This window comes from Hippopotamus amphibius, chromosome 1, assembly GCF_030028045.1.
Source record: "Hippopotamus amphibius kiboko isolate mHipAmp2 chromosome 1, mHipAmp2.hap2, whole genome shotgun sequence".
Lineage (NCBI taxonomy): Eukaryota > Metazoa > Chordata > Mammalia > Artiodactyla > Hippopotamidae > Hippopotamus > Hippopotamus amphibius.
This window is the reverse complement of record NC_080186.1, coordinates 42952296-42976812: the sequence shown is the minus strand read 5'-3', so window position 1 is coordinate 42976812 and position 24517 is coordinate 42952296. Positions and strand designations below refer to the sequence as shown.

The window sequence follows — 24517 nt, the reverse complement described above, 5'->3', positions numbered from 1 at the left end:
CAAGTGATCTCCAGATACACCCTGATCTGAAGCAACTCTGCCTAAGCCAATGCTATTCACTGAATTGCAGGAGGGTTTGTTTGGGGTTTTTTGTTTTGTTTTTTATTTTATTTTCCTCCTCCTGTTGTTGTTGTTGTTTGCTTTTTGATGAATACTGGTAGTGATGAGAGAAAGGCAGGGCCAACATAACCCCAACTCCAGCAATCTTCCTACCAGGGCCTATGCTGCAATGTTCTCAAACGTACTAACAAATTATTTTTTTTAGCAAGTTGGCACAAATATGCCTCCAGCCACAAGAACCAGCACCTTCAGCACCTTAAGAAAGGATCACTCAGAAAACAGATGCTAAAATCTTTTCAGCTGGATAAGAATCCCCTATGAAGCAGAGAGGTACAGGGGTGATATGTTCTATTCCTAAGGGGCTCCACGACTAACAAATCTTGTTGGATTTGGTGGTTGGGTTTGCTGGTTTTATATCTTATTATTGCAAGGACCAGTGGATTCTGTTACAACAAGACACGCAATCAAAAATTATTTCTAACAATCCTTATGCTAATCCTAATGATAACAGCAAGGTATTGATTCAGATTACAATTTGTATTAAAGTTTCAAAGTCAATCACCACAAATACAACATATTGTTGTGTGTGACAGGCCTGTCCCCCAATATCCATTCTCCTCTTCTTTCTTTCAGTAATAATATCCTCCACCCAAAGTTTTAAGTGAACACATGGCTCTCCTGCTGGTTATTACATTTCTAGCCTCCCTTTCAGCTAGGGATAGGCTATTCCTAGGAATAGGCCAGTGTGCTGTGAAGAGAACCAATGTGCAAAGATTGTGCCTTTCAAAGGAAACTTCCTGAAAAGACATTCTTTGCAAGTGTACATGGAACATTCTCCAGAACTGACCACAGGTTAAGCCATAAAACAACTTTTAATAAATTTTAAAGAATAGAAATAATATAAACTATGTTCTTTGACCAAAATGGATTAAAAGAAGAGCTCAATAACAGAAGGAAATTTGGGAAATTCACAAATAAGTGGAAATTAAATGACACTCCTAAACAACCAACAGCTCAAAGAAAAAATAACAAGGGAAATTTGAAAATACTTGAGATGAATGAAAATGAAAACACAATTTACCAAAACATAAAGGATACAGTGAAAGCAATTCTTAGAGGGATATTTATAACTATAAATCTCTAAAGTAAAAAATAAAGATCTCAAATCAATAACCTAACCTTTCACCTTAAGAAATTACACAAAGTAGTGCAACTAAACCTAAGGCAAGCAGAAGAAAGGAAATAATAAAAATTAGAACAGAAATAAATGAAATTAGAAAATTTTAAAAAACAACAGAGAAAAAAACAATAAAAACCAAAAGTTGTTTCTTTGCAAATATCAACAAAGTGGACAAACCTTAACTAGACCAACCAAGGAAAAAAGAGGACTCATATTACTGAAATCAGGAATGAAAAAGGAAACATTACTACCAACTTTACAAAAATAAGGGTTCTAAAGGAATACAGTGAACAACAAATTAAATAACCTAGAAGAAATGGACAAATTCCAAGAAAGACACAAACTGACAAAACTGACTAAAGAAGAGGTAGAAAATATGGATAAACCTTTAAGTAAAGAGTTTGAATTAGTAATCAAAAAACTTCTCACAAAGAAAAACCTAGGCCCAGGTGGCTTCACTGATAAATTCTATCAAATGTTTAAAGAATTAATACCTAGGAATAAATTTAACAAGGAGGTAAAAGGCCTATACTCTGGAAACTATAAGAAGTCAATGAAGGAAACTGAAGACATTACAAATAAATGAAAAGATATCCCATGTTTATGGACTAGAAGAATTAATATTGTTAAAATATTCATACTACCCAAAGCAATCTACAGATTTAATGCAATCCCTATGAAAATATCCATGACATTTTTCACAACTAAAACAAATAATCTTAAAATTTGTGTGGAACCACAAAAGACCCCAAATAGCTAAAGCAATCTTGAGAAAAGAGAACAATCCTGGAAGTATCATGCTCCCTGACTTCAGACTATATGACAAAGCTAGAGTAATCAAAACAGTATGGTACTGGCACAAAAACAGACATATAGATCAATGGAACAAAATAGAGAGCCCAGAAATAAACACTTGCATATATGGTCAATTAATCTACAAAAAAGGAGGCAAGAATATACAATGGGGAAAAAATCTCTTCAGTTAAGTGATGCTGGGAAAACTGGACAGCTACATTTAAAAAAATGAAATTAGAACATTTCTCACACCATACACAACAATAAACTCAAAATGTATAAAGACTCAAATGTAAGACCAGAAACCATAAAACTCCTAAAAGAAAACATAGGCAATACACTCTTTGATATAGGTCTTAAGCAATACACTCTTTGATATAAGTCTTAACAATATTTTTTTGGAACTGTCTCTTCAGGCAAGGGAAAAAGGTAAAAATAAACAAATGGGATTTAATCAAACTTAAAAGCTTTTGCACAGCAAAGGAGACCATCAACAAAACAAAAAGGCAACCTACTGAATGGGAGAAGAAATTTACAAATGACATGTCTGAAAAGAGGTTAATACCCAAAATATATAAAGAATTCATACAACTCACTATCAAAAAAGCCACTGATTTAAAAATGAGCAGAGGACCTGAATATGCATTTTTCCAAAGAAGACATACAGATAGCCAACAGGCACATGAAAAGATGCTCAACGTCACTAATCATCAGCAAAAAGCAAATCAAACCCACAATAAGATGTCACCTCACAACTGTCAGAATGGCTATCACCATAAAGAACACAAATAACAAATGCTGGCAAGGATATGGAGAAACAGGAACCCTAGTACACTGTTAGTGGGAATGTAAATTGGTACAGCCATGGAAAACAGTACAGAGTTTCCTCATGGAAAACAGTACAGTTTCCTCAAAAAATTTAAAATAGAACTATCATATCATCTAGCAATTCCACTCCTGGGTATATATCCGAAGAAAATGAAAATACTAACTCAAAAAGATATATGGACCCCAATGTTCATAGCAGTATTACTTACAATAGCCAAGACATGGAAGCAACTTAAGTGTCCATCAACAGATGAATGGATGAAGAAGACTTGGCATATATGCATATACAATGGAATATTACTCAGCCATAAAAAAAAAAAAGAAGTTTTGTCATTTGCAACAACATGGATGGACCTGGAAGGCAGATGCTTAGAGAAATAAGTCAGAGAAAGACAAATACTGTGTGTTTTCACTTATATGTGGAATCTAAGAAATAAAACAAATAAATGCATATAACAAAACAGACTCATGGATATAGCCAACAAATTAGTGGTTAACAGTGGGGAAAGGGATGGGGGAGGGGCAAGATAAGGAAGGGGATTAAGAAGCACAAACTACCAGGTATAAAATAGATAAGATACAAGGATGTAATATACAGCACAGGGAATATAATCAATATTTTATAACTTCATCATGGATTAGAATCTGAAAAAAAATCAAATTATGCTATACACCTGAAACTAATATTTCATCTCAACAATACTTCAATCTAAAAAAAATGTTTAAAGAATTAACACCAACTATAGAAATGATCCCTGAAAGTATAGATGCCTTAGAGGACTGGGGCAGGGAGGGTGGGGGGGACTCGAGGGGGGGCGTCAAGGAAGGGAGGGAATATGGGGATATGTGTATAAAAACAGTTGATTGAACCTGGTGTACCCCCAAAAATAAAAATAAAAATAAAAATAAAAATAAAAATAAAAATAAAAATAAAAATAAAAATAAAAATTAAAAAAAAAAAAAAAAAAAGAATTAACACCAACCTTTCACACTCTTCCAAAATACAGAAAAAGAGAGAACATTTCCCAGCTTTTTCTATGAGGCCAATATTATTCTGATACCAAAACCAGACAGAGATATCACAAGAAAAGACCAATATCTAAAATGAATATAGATACAAAAATCTTTGACAAAATACTAGCAAATCAAATGCAGCAATATACAAAAAGGATTATATACCATGACTGCTTGACTGCTGTGGTCTCACAGCAGTCCCCTTTTATGTCCCCTTCCCTAAATTCATATGTTGAAATCCTAACCCCCAAGGTGATGGTATTAGGATATGGGGCTTTTGGGAGGTGATTAATACCCTTATTAAAGAAGCCAAAGACAGAGCTCCCCTGCCCCTTTTACCATGTGAGGTTACAACACGTAATCATGGGAGGAAGCAGGTCCTCACCAGACACTGAATCTGCCAGTGCTTTGATCTTAGACTTCCCAGCCTCCAGAAATATAAGAAATAAATTTTTGTTGTTTATAAGTTACCCAGTCTATGCTATTTTTGTTAGAGAAGCCCAAATGGAGTAAGACAATGACCAAATATGATTTATCCCAGGAATGCAAGGTTGCGTAACATATGAAAACCAATCAATATAATATGCCATACTAATAAAATAAAGAACAAAAACCAGATGATCACCTCAAAAGAGAAGAGAAAGCGCTTGACAAAATTCAACATTTTTTCATGATAAAACCACTAAACAAACTAGGAATAGAAGGAAGCTTCTTCAACCTCATAAAGGACACCTATGAAAAATCCATAGCTAACATAGTTAATGGTAAAGGACTAAAAGCTTCACATCGAAGAGAAGAAACAAGACAAGGATACCCTCCCTCACCACTTCTATTCAACACTGTACTAGAGGTTCTAGCCAGAGAATTAGGCAAGAAAAAGAAATAAAAGGCATCCAAATGGAAAGAAAGTAAGAAAACTATCTGTATTTGAAGATGGTAGGATCACACACACAGAAAATCTGAAGGAGTCCAAAAATAGAGAGAGAAAAAAACTATTAGAGCTAATAAATAAGTTTAGCAAGGTTTCAGACCACAAGACCATTACACAAAAATATATTGTATTTCTATACTCCTGGAACAAGCTAGCTGAAAAAAAAAATTAAGAAAATAATTCCATTTATAATACCAAAAAGAATAAAAATAGGAATAAACCTAATTCTTGAAAGTACAAGACTTGTACATTGAAACTACAAAACATTGTTGAAAGAGATTAAAGAAGATCTAAACAAATGGAAAGACATTTCATGTTCATGGATTGGTGGAACTACTACTGTCAATACAATGGCAATACTCTCCAAATTCATCTACAGACTTAATATAATCCCTATTAAAATCCTAGTAGGGCTTCTTAATTGTCACACACTGGATATATTTTATTACTTTAGCTGAACTTCTGTGTACCACATAAAAAAAAATCTTCTGAAGGGATGGCTACATAAGTAATTTAAATTAAGGACAGCTCAAAAGATTCTCCATTGAGGCTTCTGAGGCTATAGATATATTCACGTGACTCTCTCATTTATTTTTTATTTTCATTTTTTTTTGGCAGTCTATACAATACTTTTTTTTTTAACTTTTATTGAGATACAGTTAACAGACAATAAACAGCATATATTTAGAGTGTACAATTTGGTATCCCAATCTCCCAATTCATCCCCCCCCAACCCTCCCGGCTTTCCTCATTTGGTGTCCATATGTTTGTTCTCTACATCTGTGTCTCTATTTCTGCCTTGCATTTCCTCTTTCATAGTTGTTAGCATTTGCCTTATGTATTGAGGTGCTCCTGTATTGGGTGCATAGATATTTATAATTGTTATCTCCTCTTCTTGGATGGATCCCTTGATCTTTATGTAATGTACTTTCTTGTCTCTTGTAACATTTTTTAAAGTCTATTTTATCTGATATGAGTATTGCTGCTCCAGCTTTCTTTTGATTTCCATTTGCATGGAATATCTTTTTCCATCCCCTCACTTTCCGTCTGTATGTGTCCCTAGGTCTGAAGTGGGTCTCTTGTAGACAGCATATATATGGGTCTTGTTTTTGTATCCACTCAGCCAGTCTGTGTCTTTTGGTTGGTGCATTTAGTCCATATACATTCAAGGTAGTTATCGATATGTATGTTCCTATTACCATTTTCTTAATTGTTTTGTTGTTGTTTTTGTAGGTCCTTTTCTTCTCTTATGTTTCCCGCTTAGAGAAGTTCCTTTAGCATTTGTAGTAGGGCTGGTTTGGTGGTGCTGAATTCTCTTAGCTGTTGCTTGTCTGTAAAGCTTTTGATTTCTCCATCGAATCTGAATGAAATCCTTGCTGGGTAGAGTATTCTTGGTTGTAGGTTCTTCCCTTTCATCACTTTAAATATATCATGCCACTCCCTTCTGGCTTGCAGAGTTTCTGCTGAGAAATCAGCTGTTACCCTGATGGGAGTTCCCTTGTATGTTATTTGTCGTTTTTCCCTTGTTGCTTTTAATAACTTTTCTCTGTCTTTAATTTTTGTCAATTTGACTACCATATGTCTTGGCGTGTTTCTCCTTGGCTTTATCCTGCCTGGGATTTCCTGTGCTTCCTGGACTTGGGTAGCTATTTTCTTTCCCATGTTAGGGAAGTTTTCAACTATAACCTCTTTCAATATTTTCTCGGGTCCTTTCTCTCTCTCTTCTCCTCCTGGGACCCCTATAATGCGAATGTTGGTCTGTTTAACATTGTCCCAGAGGTCTCTCAGGCTATCTTCAGTTCTTTTCGTTCTTTTTTCTTTATTCTTTTCTGCATCAGTGATTTTCACCATTCTGTCTTCCAGGTCACTTATTCGTCCTCCTGCCCCAGTTAATCTGCTATTGGTTCCTTCTAGTGTATTGTTCATTTCAGTTACTGTGTTGCATATTTCTGTTTGTTTGCTCTTTAATTCTTCTAGGTCTTTGGTAAACTTTTTGATCTTTGCATCCAGTCTTTTTTCAATGTCCTAGATCATCTTCACCATCATTATTCTGAATTCTTTTTCTGTAAGTGTGCCTATCTCCTCTTGATTTAGTTGTTTTTCTGGGGTTTTATCCTGTCCCTTCATCTGGTACAAAGTCCTCTGCTTTTTCATTTTCTCTATCTTTCTGTGGCTGTGGTTTTCAGTTCCACAAGACAAAATACTGCTGATACTGCTGTCTGCCATCTTGTCCCTCTCATTTATTTAAAAAAAATTTTTTTGGCGGCGCAGTATATGGGATCTTAGTTCCCCGACCAGGGATCGAACTCGTGCCCCCTGCATTGGAAGTGCAGCGTCTTAACCACTGGATCGCCAGGAAAGTCCCTGAACTCTCTCATTTAAATGTACACAATTATTTCAATTCCCCAACATGGTTTAAAAAATTTTTTTAAAGGAAGTACAACTTCTAGAAGAAATTATTTTTTAAAAGTATATCCAGGGACTTCCCTGGTGGTCCAGTGGTAAAGAATCCACCTTCCAATGCAGGGGGACGTGGGTTAGCTCCCTGGTCAGGGAACTAAGATCCCACATGCTGAGGGGCAACTAAGCCCACAGGCCACAACTACTGAGCTTGCGTGCCTCAACTAGAAAGCCTGCGTGCTGCAAACTACAGAGCCCATGCCCCCCTGGAACCCGCACATTACAACTAGAGAAGAGAAAACCCCCATGCCATGACTAGACAGAAGCCCACGCACTGCAGCGAAGAGCCTGGGCGTGCCTCAATGAAGACCTGATGTAGCCAAAAATAAATAAATAATAAATAAATAAATCTTAAAAAAAAAAGTATATCCAGACACATGTAATTTATCCTACAGATAGTACAATTTAATGACATAACAAGGACTGTGGAGTGAGAGAGAAAAGATTTTGAATACCAGCCCTGCCAAGTTGCTGGCAGTGTGACCTTGGCCAATCACTAAAATTCCCCGGGCTGTAGTTTCCTCATCTGTACAGCTGAGATATTACTTACTCTCACAGGATCACTGCAGGTACTGAGTTAATATAAGTAAATCACTGAGCATAGCACCTGCTATATAAAAGGCACAAAGTTCACACCCCTTCCATGCTTCTACCTTAAACATAGCAAACAGATATCTGCAATCATTTTATCTAAATCTAAGCTAAATTTATTCCCATCAGGCCAAACTTTCTTTCACACATGTCTCAGTCCCCTCTATATATACACATACACCCCAATCTGCTTTAGTAATAATACATAAACGGTGTACAAAAAAAACCCAAATAACAAAATAAAACAAAAATGTACATTTTTCCCTCTTTCATGCTAACACACTTCCTCTTGCAACCCAGCCTCATAAGCTCAGGTACAATTTACTGCATTCTCAATTTTTATAATTGCATTTAAAAATATTACCATAAAACAATCAGAGAGCAAAAATAATCTCTAATAATGGTTTATAACCACTAAATCAAATAAAACTCAACAACAAAGTAACCACTTAATTGTATCTTAATTATAACTACTTAATTGTATCTCTGAAAGGATATAAACTTTTAAAGATTAAAGATTAGTTCAGTATATTCCTAGCATATACTAAGTACTCAAAAGTATTTTAACAAATTAAGTCACAAAATCTAGCTTGGTGCTGGTACACAGTGCCATCAATGAAAACCTGTTTAATTGTTAATATACTGTGCATTTCCTCTACTTCACAAAGCAAATGTGTCTGGAAAAGTTGTGCACAAATATGTTCAAAATTCATTAGGGAAGATTAGTTTCCCATTCAAACTAATTCCACAATCTTTTTATAAAGCAAAGAATGCATTAAAGATGAAGAGTCTCATCTGACTTGCTCTGAATCTCTCACAGCTAAAAGGGAACTTTTTAACACATAGTACCCCATCTTACCTTTCTTAAGGCACATATTATTTCTATCCTCTATGAAAATAATATATATGCATGCTTCATCACTTCTCTTAGAGAGCAGGGTTTCTGATTCATCTACGTACCCTCTTCTAACCCACACCCCTGCTATGCCTTTGTAAAGAATAAACATTTAATAGAATAATGGTAGAAGACAAATGGACAATGAATGTGGACAAATGTCAAAATGGTCTCCCTTCTTTTAACGTAAATGTAATACTGCTTCAGTATTGAGTCACATGTCAGTTCATTCCCAGAAGTGTATGAGATTGTACTTCCAGCTAGTGTTGCTCCTTGGACCATACACTCCTGGAACACCCAGCAGGTACTCAACCTGCTATGCAAAACTAACCTCTAAAGATTGAAATCACAAGAGGCTGGCTCTAGGGTATAGGATGGACATGAAAAGGACAGGAAGAAATTTTGCAGGATGACAGCAATGCTCTATGTATTGATTGATACTGGTAACAAGGGTGTAAACAAATGTCAAAACTCATCTAACTGCACACTTGAAATCTATGGGTTTTTTATTGAGTATAATTATATCTCAATAAAAGTAAATAAATAAACAGTACTTGCCAGAATTCCACACAGATACACTGTTTACAACAATAACTACAAAATAGGAAATGACAGCAATAAAACCCATTCCTGTAGTCTCCTTTCTATTTGGGAGAGCACAGGCCTCTGAAACCATCCTGATAGTATTTAATGTACCAGAGAGCCTTCACTATTTAAATAATGCCTTGTGGGCACTCAATAGCCCAAAATGTCACCATGCTGCTGGAAAGCTACACCAACAAAAACACTGAGGATTCACAGACCCACAATAATGGAGGGATCTTCCCCATCGTTCATCCTTCAAGTTACCATAGATAACTCCCTCATCTTCCCCTCCCCATTATAGAGGGCTTCATTTGAGCAATAGTATGCTACAGATAGAGGCTTAGGAAAATATATGGAATCAGTATAAAAGAGGACAGTAATATTTGGGGTCTCTCCAAGATCCTGGAAGATGGCTGCTTTCCTTTAAAGAAAACAGACATATATCAGAACAGAGATATATACAAGATCTTCTTTAAGAGCTGGAACTGCCTGGAGGTAATTATACTAATTATGACTAATTATACTAAGTATCAGAACATATTAATAGTAACAGAACTATAGTAGGAATGCCAGAACCAGAACCCGAAAGCCAGAATAGAAGTTCTGCTGACCAAGAGATTAGATCTATTTGGTTCTGGTAATAGGCATGTCTCTAATACAGAGTTACTGCATCTTGAAATCAATGTGTCATTAAATATCTATAATATAGAACTCCCTTTAGTTTGCTTCTGCTCATGAATTTAGCATCCCATATAGCTTGCTTTCAGAGACTATATGTACTAATGCACTAATCAGATAGCCTAAATATGCAGTCTCCTTAACAGTTACATTTCTTGTTATGAATTTAAAAATTTGAGTATTTGTTTCTGTAATAGTTACCACAATGTACATTTAGTGAATATTATTATAACGTCAAACCCTGTCATAAACTTTAGCTTTTTGTTAACATTTACTGAGCACTTATGTCAGACACTGTGCTGGTGCTTTAAATAGAATTTTAATTAATTCTCACATCAATCTTATGATATAGGTTCTTTTATTATGTCCATTTTGTAACTGAGAAAATAAAGGCTCAGAAAGGCGTAAGTAACTTGCTCATGGACTCACAGATAATACGTGAGACAGAGAGGACTGCAGTCCAGGTCTGACTCTGAAGACCATGTATTCTACAGCAGTTACTATAGATCTGGTTAATTTAAGTCTTCTTTCAAAGTTTTGCTGAGCCACAAAGGCTAAGTTTCAAATCAGTGATCCTTCTGAACTCAGCAGTATAAATGGCACCCTACAAAGCCTTGCAGGAGTGCTTCAGAGAGTGGTACCACTGCCTTCTGAACTACTGCTGGCATGCATACCCCTAGGTCATTAGATAACACATACAGGTCCACATCTCTTATCTGAAACTTCTGAATCAAATGTGTTCTGAAATTCACAATTTTCAAAAAGTAATATACATACAGTACATAAACTGTGTCAAACCTGCAGTGGAGTCTGGAGTATTAAGCATTTAATTAATTTCACAATCAAGCATACTAATATTTTAGTAGTACAATATATATTTACACTAAGCATGACAGAGATTATAAATAGCCCACAGTTCAAGATAGACCTTACTTCCAAATGAGAATATAATAAATTTAGAAAAAAGCTTCTGGAATTCAGAGACTGAGGGATTTCATAATTATGGGTAAAGGACTGTAAACCTGTATTTGATCTAGCAATGCCATACATTGTAAAGTCCCAGGTCTTTCACTATTTCTTAAAAAGGACAATTTTATCTTCAAGTCAGAATTTCAGGCCAGCAGATCAGTGAAGAGAACCACTTTCACAGGGTTTAATTAAGCACAGCTATGATGGGATAGGGATTTTGCATCCTTTCTAAGAAAAAGTTAGATATTAAACACTAAATAGTAGCCTAAGTGCTACAAATTACTTAAAGCATGTTAATATATGTTGGACCTCAATGTATATTTTCTATTTTTGTTTTGTTTCTCAAATACTGCCCAAAATACTAAATAGTGATTAATGTTATTTCACAAAAAATGAAAGAAATGATTGGGGGTGTGTTAAAACTCCAGATGGTTTGTGCTATGTATTAGTACTTCTCCCACCAAACTGTGCAGTGATAATCCATTATCATCATTCAACTTCATTTTTCTATCAAAATTGTCCAAGAATGTTTCTCCTTATTTAGAAAAGACTAAGTCAGGGCCCAAGATAATGAGATAATGAAAAGATGAACAGCAAGAAGAGCACTACAAAATGGGAAAATTTGTACAACGCAAAATTTTTTTGTGTTGTTTTTGTACTGCAAGAACAACAGCCAGAACCATGGATTTTTGAACTCTTAGTCCTAATGGTAAGACTCATCCTACAGGCCTCAATTTAGAATGAGGCTATGCTCCAAAAGCTCCTTGTTCAAATTTGGAGTTTAGAACCCAGAACAAATTTTTGCAAAGAAACCATTAAAAACGGTTCCCAGGTTAGCTAGGAAAAGCACTCAAAATACAGCATGTATCAAAAGATATAAGGAAAGTTGTTATAAATTCAAACATTGCCTAAGAAATTATTTTCTTAAAGAATTTCTCTTAGATGTTGGTACTTAAGGGAGAGCAAGATTATGAGCAGGAATAAGGGAGTAGGTCAAGAATTCAAGAACTATGCCAAAGGGCTTAAGAAACTTTCAAGGACTTGAGAAGTCAATAATCTGCAATAAACATATTTTACTTTTATAATCAGGGGAAAAAAACACTTTTAAAAAAAGCAATTTAAAAACACTCATTCAGAACAGACTTGTGGTTGCCAATGGGGAGAAGCAGTGGGGAAGACATGGATTGGGAATTTGGGGCTAGCAGATGCAAACTATTATATATAAGATGAATAAACAATAGGTCCTACTGTATAGCACAGGGAACTATATTCAATATATGATAAACCACAATGGAAAAGAATATAAAAAAGAATGCATATATGTATAACTGAGTCACTTTGCTGTACAGCAGAAATTAATACAATATTGTAAATCAACTACAATTCAATCAAAAAACAAAAAAAAATTTTTTTTTTAAATAATAAAAACACTCATTCTTTATCAGGTCTAATTTTACTTCAGAATGTATGGGTTTCCAGAAAAAGAAAAGGAAAAAAAAAAAAAAAAAAAGGAAAAAGCAAAAGAGTTAACATGCAAGCACAAAATGATGGGTTGGTCACATAAGATATCACCTATCCGAAATTCACACTTCATCCTCTTCTGGGTAACTAAAATTTCAAAGTCGACTTATTTTCAAGAATTTGCTCACATTTTGTAAATTAAAAAAATCATCACTCAACAAATTCTAAGACTTAGTATTTGCTCCTCCTCCTGGCTTGGAGGAGAGTGGAACGTTAGGAGAGTCTTTTGTTTATCCTTGGCTTTTCAAAGGGGATGATCTAAGTCCCTATCTTACAACTTAGATGTAAAATAGATAGTCAGTGGAAAGTTGTTGTATAACAAAGGGAGTTCAACTCGAGGATGGAAGATGCCTTAGAGGACTGGGACAGGGGCGGGGGGACTCGAGGGAGGGTGGGGGGGGTAGTCGAGGGAGGGAGGGAATACGGGGATATGTGTATAAAAACAGATGATTGAACTTGGTGTACCCCCCAAAAAAAATAAATAAATAAATTTTAAAAAATAAAAAATTTAAAAAAATTTTAAAAGGATTCAGTACTTTTTAATGATTAATCAATGGAATCTGCACTTCAGAACAGCTTATGCAGAAAGTTTATTTCATTGTGATAATGCCATAAGAGTAATGTTAAAATAAAATACATTAAATAAGTGGGCAATCTTAGCATGAAGACAATGTGAACAAAACTCTGGGAAACAGAATATCAACTTTCATAATAATCTCTGTCATGTGAATGGGAAAAAATTAATTATGAATACCTCAAAATATTTCCTTGAATATGATTCCATGTATCATGTAAAATTAACTTTTCCAAAAAAAGTAAATTTTTTTTTAAGGAAGTTTAAACTAGTCTAAGAAGATTATCCTTTACAATAAGGTAAATGAGAAGAAAAAGACTGGGATGGCCATTTGGTTTTCTCTATAAGCAGTAAAAGGAAATAAATCCTTAATCTAAATCACTTCTGCATTGTTCTAGCTAGCTTTGACTGGAATTATGTAACTAGTTGAAAATCTAATCCTATGACAATTGCCACATATAAGAGTGGCATCTTTTAAGAACAACTCTACTTTCCACCCTTCTACAAATTATCACCATCAACAAAACTGCCTGCTACAAAAGCAAGAACTGACTGCTTATCTGATATAACATACTAAGCAAAAGATCCGACACAGTTCTACAGGCTCCAGATGATTAAACAGAAGCCACTGTTATTAATATAAGCTCAATCAGGTTTTACATAAGCCATGGAAACATACATATTTGCTATCAGTATATTCTGCAAAATTTACAAAGGTGTATAAACAATAACTACAAAACAACATTCTCTATCTCATCTCTAAGCCTAGTTTGAGGGGCCCTGGACATTCCATTTTACTATGAGAACGATGTGCCACATTATAGGGCTTGAAAATTATAATGCTTAGTAATGCCATCAAAGAGTTTACAAGCTTGCTGCACAAAGAATGTACTAGAGATACGACTAGTTAATTATAACAGATGTAAAATGATTCAACACCCAAAAGAATTATATAAGCAAGACTCAAGAATATTAGAACAGGGAAAAATCAAGGCTGACTAGAGTATCCAAGGAAAGCAAAAGACATAAAATTTCCATATACTTCTTCCTACCAGTACTACTCACCATCTTAGAAGGCTTCTTTGTTTTCTTTTCAGGGCATTTAGATTAGTTACAATTTTCCTTCTTTTCCTTTTAGAATTCTAAAGCTACCTATTAGATTTGGACTATTAATATGTACCATGTAAGCTTAATAAAAATCACATTTAATATATTTAATTTATTTAGAAAAGTATAAATTCACTTTTAACTGTTTGATGGGAGTGGTGCTGATATCTTTCTAGGAGAATCTGAGACTCCCTCCTTTATATCTTTGCAAGAGAAACACATATACTTAAGCTCTTCAAAAACCTAAAATCCAAGAATTAGATGACAGATTTTTTTTTTTTATCACCTTCCAGACATTGCTAAGGACTGCCAAATAACACTTAAATGTGTTTAGATTACCAGTGGTTTTGAAATGCAAAGCCACTATGGGACTTCCTAGGTGGCGCAGTGGTTAAAAATCCGCCTGCCAATGCAGGGGACACAGGTTTGATCCCTGCTCCAGGAAAATCCCACATGCCGCGGAGCAACTAAGCCCATGCACCACAACTATTGCGCCTGCGCTCTAGAGCCTGTGAGCCACAACTATTGAGCCCGTGTGCCACAGCTACGGAAGCCTGCATGCCTAGAGCCTGTGCTCTGCAACAAGAGAAGCCACCACAATGAGGAGCCCACGCATTACAACGAAGAGTAGCCCCTGCTTGCTGCAACTAGAGAAAGCCTGTGTGTAGCAATGAAGACTCAACACAGCCAATAAAATAAATAAATAAATAAATAAATAAATAAATAAATAATAAATTTATTTTTTTTAAAAAGCCACTATGAGTCTCTTCCAATCAGCATGTAATAGCAAAGAATATATTATTTCTCTAATGATTCCTTTCACAAAGACTACCTTGAGTAGCCCTCATAACTTACTCACTATTTCTAACTTTCTCTCTAAAATGTTATAATACAAATGAAGAAAGAGTGTTAAATATTTATGGGTAATGACTAAACAAATCATATTTTATAATCTCAACCAGTTCCTCATAAGATCTGGTTAATCTTCAAGGTGTCCCTAGTTAATCCTTTTTCCAGTTCCCATGGCCATTGATCTAAATCTTTACTACACTCCTTAAATCTTGACTCTACTCTCATTTTTAACATGGACCCTGCTTCCCATCCTTACAACATTTAAGCATACTCCTACCTTAGAAACCCCTTCCCCTCAATTCCATATTCCTCCCTGCCTCTTTCATAATGAAACATCTTGAGTAATCTACACTCATTTTCTCTACTTCTTGTCTCCTATTTACTCTTCAAACCACTCTAATCAGGTTCCACACCCACTACTCCAGGGAAACTTCTCTCTTTGAGGGCATCAGTGATATCCAAATTGATCAACCCAATAGATATTTTTAAGATTTCATCTATTTAATTCTCTCAATAGTATTCAAGCCAACTCACTATTCCTGCCTTGACTGCCACATTCTTCTGGTTTTCCTCTGATATCTCTGGCTGTCCCTTTTCACTCTCCTGTGCAGACTCTTTTCTCTGCCAATCCCTTAAATGTGATTGTGGTGGCTTAAAATTCCTCTACAAATTGACATTCCTTCCGAAAGGTAGAGCCTATCTCTCCTGCCCATGCCTAAAATTCCCAGCCCTCAAATTCCCATCCCCATGAGCATGAGCTAAACTTAATGATTTGTTTCTAACGAACAGAGTAAGTCAGAAGTGATGTTCTCAAACCAGGTCATACTAGGCACTTTGGCTTCCTCCTTGCCCTCACTTGGATTACGCCTTCTGAGTGAAGCCAGGTGTTCCATAATGATGACACTCATGTAGCCTAACAGAGAGGTTAGCTGGTGAGTAACTGAGGCCACCTTCCAACAGCCAGCAAGGAACTAAGGTTTTCTGCCAACAGCCGTAAGAGTGAGTCATCTTGGAAGCAAATCCTCCAGCTCCAGTCAAGCCAGTGTCTTGACTGCAACTTCATGAGAGACCCTGAGCCAGAACCACCCAGCTAAGTCACTCCCAAAGTTCTCAGCCACTGAAATTATGTGATAATAAATGTCTGTCGTTTTAAGTAGCTAAAATTGTGGGTAATATGTTACAAAGCAATAGATATCTAATCCAATAGTATTTCTCAGTGTTCTATTCAAAGCTCTCTATTATTCCCACTCACTCTCTCAACTCTCCTTATGTGTAAAGTTAATATTTATCTGTAACCCAGATTTTTTCATGACTACATGATATCTTTACATCAATTTCAACATGCCCCAAAGCAACCACCTTTCTCCCCCCAACCTATACTTATCTTCCCTGTTATCATTCATCCAAGGAAACCTAAAAACTTGGATTTCATCTGACTCCTCCTCCCCTTTCATTCACATCCAATCAATCACTGAAATCCTGTCGAATTGACTTCATTATTTCTCTGCAACCATAGTACTCTTAAAAGAATACAAATTTTGGGCTTCCTAGGTGGCGCAGTGGTTAAGAATCCGCCTGCCAATGCAGAGGTCACGGGTTCGATCCCAGCTCCAGGAAGATCCCACATGCCGCGGAGCAACTAAGCCCGTGTGCCACAAAAAAAAAAAAAAAAAAAAAAAAAAAAAAAAAGAATACAAATTTTACCTGAATCTATTGATCCATTTTAAAAATCACAGAGAGACAACCGGACATCATGTGCCACTTGATGTACAGGTTTCCCCTGCTATCCAAAAGTAGTGTGTTCCTGTGAAACTTTCCCTCAGCCAAAATGGCATAAAGCAAAGAAGCAAGTACCTTAGGACACAACTTGCTAATGGATGCACAAAATAAACCGAGATAAAGCAAAGATGCTCACAGACACAGTTCAAAGCTATGGCAGCTTGATGCTGCGTAGTTCCCAGGGAAGAGCTTATTGGCACCACTCTTGCTGCTTGGGATGCTCACTGCCTCTATAAAAGCTCACTGAAAAAAAAAAAATTCTGAATGCTATTTTCACTTTTCACCGATTTTTCATAAAAGCAAAAATCCTCTTCAGATTTCTTTTGGTTAGCTAAAACAGGAACTAACATAGGTCTTTCCTAGAAGTGAAGCGGGGTAAAGCAAACTATCAAAAAGGGGAAACAGGACTTCCTAGGTGGTGCAGTGGTAAAGAATCCACCTGCCAATGCAGGGGACACGGGTTCGAGCCCTGCCCTGGGAAGATTCCACACGCCATGGAGCAACTAAGCCCATGTGCCACAACTATAAAAAAAAAAAAAAAGGGGGGGGGGGGAAATAACTGTAATACGTTCCACCTACAAAGTATTCTTGCCTAAAGGAAAAAAAAAAGCTGAATCTTAATAAGCTTCTAGCTCTAATTATCAGTTTATAGGAAACACAGAGGACAAAGGAACATGTTTAAATATACCACAAGAATATTATCACTAAAATCCAGAATGTGGAAAATCTACAGAATAATTTACTTTCTTCAACAAATGAATGGCCAAGAAAAAAAGAGGGCAGGAGAACCTATAGAGTAAAAGAGACTCAGTTTTATTTATTTGGAATCCTGACTCAAATAAACCAACTGGTGAGGGAGAGATGTTTGAGAAAAATCAAGGAAATTAAACACTGACTGGATATTTGAAAATATTAATAAATAATAATTATTATTATTTAGTTGTAATAATGGTATTGTGATACCATTTTTTAAGAGAGAGCTCTTAACTTTTAGCAGTAGATACTAAAATATTCACAAATGAAAAAATAAGAGGTCTGGGATCTGCTTTAAAGTAATCCAGCGGGGTAGGAAGGAACTATTGGGAGTATTAATAAGACAAGGCTGGCCATATGTTAATAACTGTAAAAGCTGGATGACAGGAATTCATTTTACTATCTTCTTTCCTGTACGTCTGAAAAAAAATTTTCTTTAATAAAAGTTTTTTTCTATAACAAAAAGTGCTTACAATGCTTAAATGACTTTCCATTGCCTTGGGGGTAAAGTTCAAATTCCTTAGCACAGTTTATCAAGAAAGCCTTTCATTATCTGGCCCCTGCTTCTCTCTGCTGTCCACCTCACAGCCCAAACTCCAGCACTAACGAGCTCTTTACTCTGTCTCCTCCAAAAACATTTATTCCCTCTATCTCAAGCAGTTTTCTCTCTCAGCTCACATGGTTAATCTCTATTCACAATTCAGGTAACAGCAAACCTACTTCGTCTAGGAAACCTTTTCTGACCCTCCAAGACAGAATCAAGTTACCCACCTCTGCACCTCCCAAAATCCTATGCTTCCCTTATCACAGCTCTTACTTGATGGACACAGCAGTAGACTCCAGGTATCATGAGAGCATGGACTATTTCCATCTTATTTACCATTTTAACACCTCTTCCTAGCATAGTGCCTGGCACATAGTACACACTCAATAAACATTTGATAAATTTACAAAAGACATGACCTCCACTAACTTTCTAACCTTCCAACTCCTCACATATCTATACCTCCCTCAATTTTCTTTCCTTTCTAGTCTTCCTTTGTGATTTTAAGTCACATAAATGGTTGGCTGTTCACACAATGTTCCCGAATTTATATCCTTAGCCCTCCCTGGGCATCTCAGCTAATAAAAATTCAACTAACAAATTCTGTGCTATAATCTAACAGATCTTCATCTCCAGGCCTGACCTATGGCTCCAAATACCTTCTGCACTCAATCTGTTATCTCCCTACACATCTCTACACTAAAGCTACTCAGAAATTCTCAATATCTTGATGTCCTCAAGTTTCCTAATTTGTGCACATTTCTCACTGCCTGAAATGCCCTTCTTCTCTTCTACCTTTAAGTCTCAGCTCAAATGTCTCTCTAGTCTTTTTTTAGGCAATGTTCCCACTGCAGTCTATTCTTACTTCTATTGTAGAATTTACCATACTGTTTTGAAATTATGTTAAGGTGTCTGCTCTGCTAGATTGTGAGTTCCTACGTGGAAAGGACTCTTTCCTTCATGCTTGTACCTCCGTACATAGTAAAGTGCCTGTTAAAAAGTCCCAAATAAATGCTTGCTGAACAAACTATTGTTTCCAATAATTAAAAGACTGAGCTTGATCTGAAAACATTGCCTAAATCCACTTTTCTAAAGAAGGTACTCGGTTTCTCTGTTCCTGTATTGGCCAGAATAATATGCCAGAATAATCCTTTACAAAAACTGAAAGTTTACATATTATGATAATAAAAGAAATGTAAAGTTAAAAAACCATCCATTCCCAGAAGACAGGTTTGGGTCTGGACCCAGGCCCAGAAGAGATGATCCAGGCTAAGGTGACGCTTGGGTGAATCCATTTAGTTCACAGCAATTCCTATGATCCTTTCCAACCCTGAGATTATCCCAATATCAATTCTTGGTACAGGCTGACTCTAAAGCAAGGCCAATCTAGTTTAGTTCAGGGTTTTCATGGCCACCATAGAAGAGACCTGCAACCACAGAGCCAGACCAGAGCCCAAGTGACTTTGGAAACAAGAAATAGAGTAACTTGCTCTTTACTGCTCTGCTTAAAATGCTGTGCAACTAATTCATACTCCTCCTGGAAGATGCAGCTCCAGATTATCAGCCACATGCAAATCATTAAGATGTACCTTCATCCTTCCAAATCCTAATGTACTGAAACAATGTCCATGTGTATAGAATTCATTGCCAACATTCAACGTGTCTCCTACTTTCTCTTTAATACCTATCCTTTTCCCATCTTTACTGGACCTCCTCTAATTTGGGGTTGAATATCATTTTATTTTCACAAGATCATTTTCTTTTACAATATTTCTCTATTTCTCTGCAAGCAAATACATTAACACCAAAGGACAAGAAGAAGAAGAAAAAAACAAACTTCTAAATATCCATTAGTGAGAAATATGATACCTCCCTCTGCTGGCAGGGATGATGTTTTATAGTCTAATCTCAGAAGATAGGATAAGCAATAGGGAGGGAGGAAGAAGTATAATTTAAAAAACCATATTTAGTAAGACAAGGAGAGATTTGTCAAGATATTCAGAAACTAAAAGGGCAAAAAGGTAGAAAAAGAATATGTCAAAGGAAGAAAAATAGGAAAAAAGGAAGCTTCTGTCTGGGCTAGGAGTTCCCAAGAACTCCAGCTTGGGGCCTCTCCAGTGTTGCCCTAGATTCAGACCCACACAAATTTGGGATTTATAGAGTAACTTCATTCCATAGTGCCACTCACTGAAATTCTCTACTTTGAATAGGCTGGAAAGGGTCCATGGGATTTTCTGCTTATCACTTCTACTGAAACCCAGTATTATTCTTCATTTATCTGAACTATGGGACTTCATAATTCCAGAGTTTTCAGGATATAGTGTTCATTTGCCTCTCTTTCATGGCTCCCTAAAGATAACCTTGAACAATGTATTTAAATCTCATTCAGGTTTGGTCTTTTTTTCCCTTTAAAAATTATGTAAAGAAAGGAAGTTGATGTTGAAAGTTATACTTTTTACTCCTGCAGGCTCGTCTTTAGTAACTCAAAGATTGCATTTTTCCCCTTCCTGTAGGGAGAGTGAAGTGTAATGGAAAAAGTCAGAAAGTCAGTTATTCAGAATCTTGATAACACTGCTTACTGCTAGGTCTGTGATCTAGAGCAAACTGCTTAAAAGTCCGGAGCCTCAGATTCTAAAACTGTAAAATGGGAATAATGAATACCTACTCTGCGGAGTTATTGTGAGTAAAATGAATTAAGGGAACCACTGGACTAGAATATAAGCTCCTGAGAAAAGGAATGGTGAATATCTTGCTCTCTGTTGATTCTTACTTGCACACACATCCACACATACCTAGCCTAAAGCAATAACAATTAACACGTAGTGGGCGATCACTAAATACTGTTCAAATTAACGAAAAAATACTAGTGTCCCCATTTCTCTCATTGACATTAACCCTTCTTCCATAATCATATTTTTTTCCTTCCGCCTTCTATTATTTTCTAAAGCCTTTAGGACATTCTATTTTGTCCTTTTAAGAGGCTGCCCCCGTCTCATTGGCAATTATTAACTAGACACCATTCAGAGACAGTACCTTTGAAAGTAATTTCTCTAATTCCACCCACCTTCCATTTCTAATGTGTCGGGATGGAGGGATATCAAAACTTAAGATTCATAGCAATTCATGGATCTTCCCACGGCCACCGATTGGTGTTTAACTGAAGCCCTTAACTCAGCCCTTTCCAGAATGTAACTTTCAGGAGACATCGCGCTATTCAGTCTCTCTTCGCTAACGACAGACTCCTGTGTAGGAAATCCTCCGCTCTCAGAAGTTAAGGCGTCGGTTACGCTCGCCTCCCGCCGAATGGAGGAGTGAGTCCTGTGAAAGACACTCAACTTGGGCAGGCCGGAGGGATTTCAGAACCCTTCTTGTTAAGCGAGGGCCAGCCACTTCAGGACCTGGCCCAGCTCGTCAGACAACTGCTCTTACGAAAGCAGCGCTCCTCAATCCCTGGAGGGAAGCTAAGGGGCGCGGCCGTCTACAGGGCCTGGGGGGGACAGTATCAAGTCCATGATAACATGGGGAAACCGCACGAACCGCGCAACCGAACCCTTCAAACCACGACTACAACCACCCACCCACCTACCTACAACCGCGCCCCTCTCCATACTCCAACAAATACCAGACCCTAAGAACGCAGCTCGCCCCCAGCCCATAAATCATACAGACGGTGCCTGCTTATTGGCTGAGCCAGCATCTCCTTCACCCTCATTGGCTATCCGGGACGTAAAACCCTCCCCACGAGGGAACCCTCCCGTACGGCGGCACCCCCAGCCTAGCAACCTCTACCCGGCTACCAAAAGCCCGGCCCCCACATCCACCCAGGGATAGCGACCTCCAAGGCTCTCGGGGCTTTGCCTCCAAGGACTTACTGTGTAGTAGGAGAGCAGCCCTGCATTGTAGTCCAGGACGAACCAACGGTACTGCCAGCCCTTCATTACGTTAGTCCATTTACTCAGCGGCCCTTCCATGATGGACGCCATCTTGGGAGCCGCCAATGACAACAAACGGCCTGACGTCACTCGCCTATAAGGCAGTCAGCATGCGGTGGGCGTGGCCTCCGCGGGCAGGGCGGGGCCAGGGCGGGGCCAGCGGCTGCTTCTCCCCCTAGTGAACTCGCTGACCCACGCCCCCAGCTATCAAACTCAAAAAACGATTTCTTTGGGAGCCTGTGGTGTGTAGGACTCCGTGCGTAAGATGTGAAGAATTCAAGCATGAATGCTACTGTTGATCATTTATTAACATAAATAATTTTACTGCCCATGATGATACCTTACACATCCAAAAGATTTCACATCTGATATTCATTTAAGCAGTCATTTCACAAACCCATTAATTTAATAAATACCTTTTGTTTTGTGCCAGATACTCTTAGGCTTTGGGGATTCAGCAGAGACTTCATGATGCGAACAGGGAATAAAATAAATAGTAAATTATACAGTGTATTACAATTTGGTAATTTGGAGAAAAATTAAGCAAGGAAAGAAGCAGAGAGTAGCGGCTACAATTTTAAGTTTCCAAATAGAGAAGGCCTGAATGAGAAGGTACCTTCTGAGCAAAAGAAAGGGAAAGAAAGGGAAGGCAGGAGGCTGGCAAAGGAAAAACAAATTGTTCACTGTGATTGGAGCAGAGAGCCAGAAGAAAGTAGTTGGAGACAAGGTCAGAGAAGTAAGGGCAGGTTACTTCCATTGTCCTTATAGGCTCTAAGTCCTTATAGGCTCTAAGTGCCTATAAGGACAATGGAAGTATTGTCCTACTATACTGAGACAATGTTTCAGGTCCTGGGAATGCAACACTGAAGGAGACAGACAGGTTCCTTGCTACCAGCTTAAATTCTGTGATGGAAAGCAAACACTAAACAAGTAAACAAGGAAAATATCTAATAGTCATGATTGCCTTGTGGAGAATTTAAGTAAGTTGATGTAATAGGAAGCCAATGGGTAGCTACTTTATATTAGGTGGCTGTGGGGTCCCTCAGGAAATGGCATTTAAATTGAGATGTGAAGGATAAGAAAAAGGGAACTAAGAAGCTGGGCATTTGCTAGAAGTGGCTGTGACGTCAAGGGAGAGGTATTCTTTGTCTTTAATTTTTAAATTTTTTATCTTTTGCACTTAAAAGTATTTTGTTTATTGGTACTGTGAATCCCTCCTCTTTGCTCTAGGAAAAAGAATATCACTGAGGTGGCTAAACAGAGAACCTACTTGCTAGCTAATCAAATTGGGCGAAGATCTAAAGTAAGATCAAATTGATTATGCTTGATCTGCTTGATATCTTTTTTCTCAGTTTTATTAGGTAAAATTGACATATAACATTATATAAGTTGAAGATGTACATGATTTGATATGTGTATTTTGTGAAATGATTACCACACTATGTTTAGTTAACCTCCATCACCTCACCCCATAATTTTTTTTCTTGTGATAAGAACTTTTAAGATCTACTCTCTTAGCAACTCTCAAATATACAGTACAGTATTGTTAGCTATAGTCACCACGCTTTACACTACATTCCCAGAACTTATTTATCTCATAAGCAGAAGTTTTAACCTTTTGACTAACTTTAGTTTAATGTAGTCCCACTTGTTTATTTTTGCCTTTGCTGCTTCATGCTTTAGGTGTCTTATCCAAAAATATCATTGCCCAGACCTATTTCAAGAAGCTTTCCTCTATGTTTTCTTCTAGGAATTTTGTGGTTTCAGGTCTTACAATTAAGTCTTTAATTCATTTTGAGTTAATCATTGTGAGTGGTTTAAAATAAGGGTCTAGTTTTATTCTTCTTCATATGAATCTTCCCAGCACCATTTATTGCAAAGTTTACCTTTCCCCCAATGAGTGAGCATTCTTGGTTCCCATATCAAACATTAGTTGACCATAAATTTCTGGGCTCCTGATTCTGTTCCATTGGTCCCTGTATCTGTCTTTATACCAGTGTCATATTGTTTTGATTACTATAGCTTTGTAATATAGTTTGAAATCAGAAAGTGGTATGCCTCCAGCTATGTTATTCTTTCTTAGGATTGCTTTGGCTATACAGACTCTTTTGTGGTTCCAAATGAATTTTAGGATTTTTTTCTTTGTATTTCTGTAAAAAATGCCACTGGAACCTTGAAAGGGATTGTTGAATCTATAGGTGGCTTTGGGTAGTATGAACATTTTAACAATATTAATTCTTCCAACTCATGAACAAAAAATATCTTTCCATTTATCTGTGCCTTCTTCAGTTTCTTTCATTGATGTTTTACAGGTTGCAGTGTACAGATCTTTCACCTCCTAGGTTAGATTTATTCCTAAGTGTTTGATTGTTTTTTGTTGCTATTGAAACCGTGTCCCATCGGGTTAACAGAAGCTGGAGCCTAAACAGAAACCCTTGAATGTGTCTAACAGAACAGTAGATAAGGAAA

The 24517-nt window shown here is 37.0% G+C and overlaps 1 protein-coding gene across 4 annotated transcripts in view; it reads right to left on the bottom strand.

Moving 5' to 3' along the window:
• OSBPL9 (oxysterol binding protein like 9) overlaps positions 1-22141 on the bottom strand; it is a 149444-nt gene extending 127303 nt beyond the window's left edge. For 2 of the 4 annotated variants that reach the window (XM_057710605.1, XM_057710623.1), the window contains exon 1: positions 21989-22141. In XM_057710605.1, the coding sequence (XP_057566588.1) occupies positions 21989-22099 (111 nt within the window). In that variant the 5' untranslated portion in view covers positions 22100-22141. The remainder of the gene's footprint in view (positions 1-21988) is intronic. The other 2 variants (XM_057710594.1, XM_057710613.1) reach the window with 1 other exon arrangement.
• Between the last annotated feature and the right edge of the window lie 2376 nt (positions 22142-24517).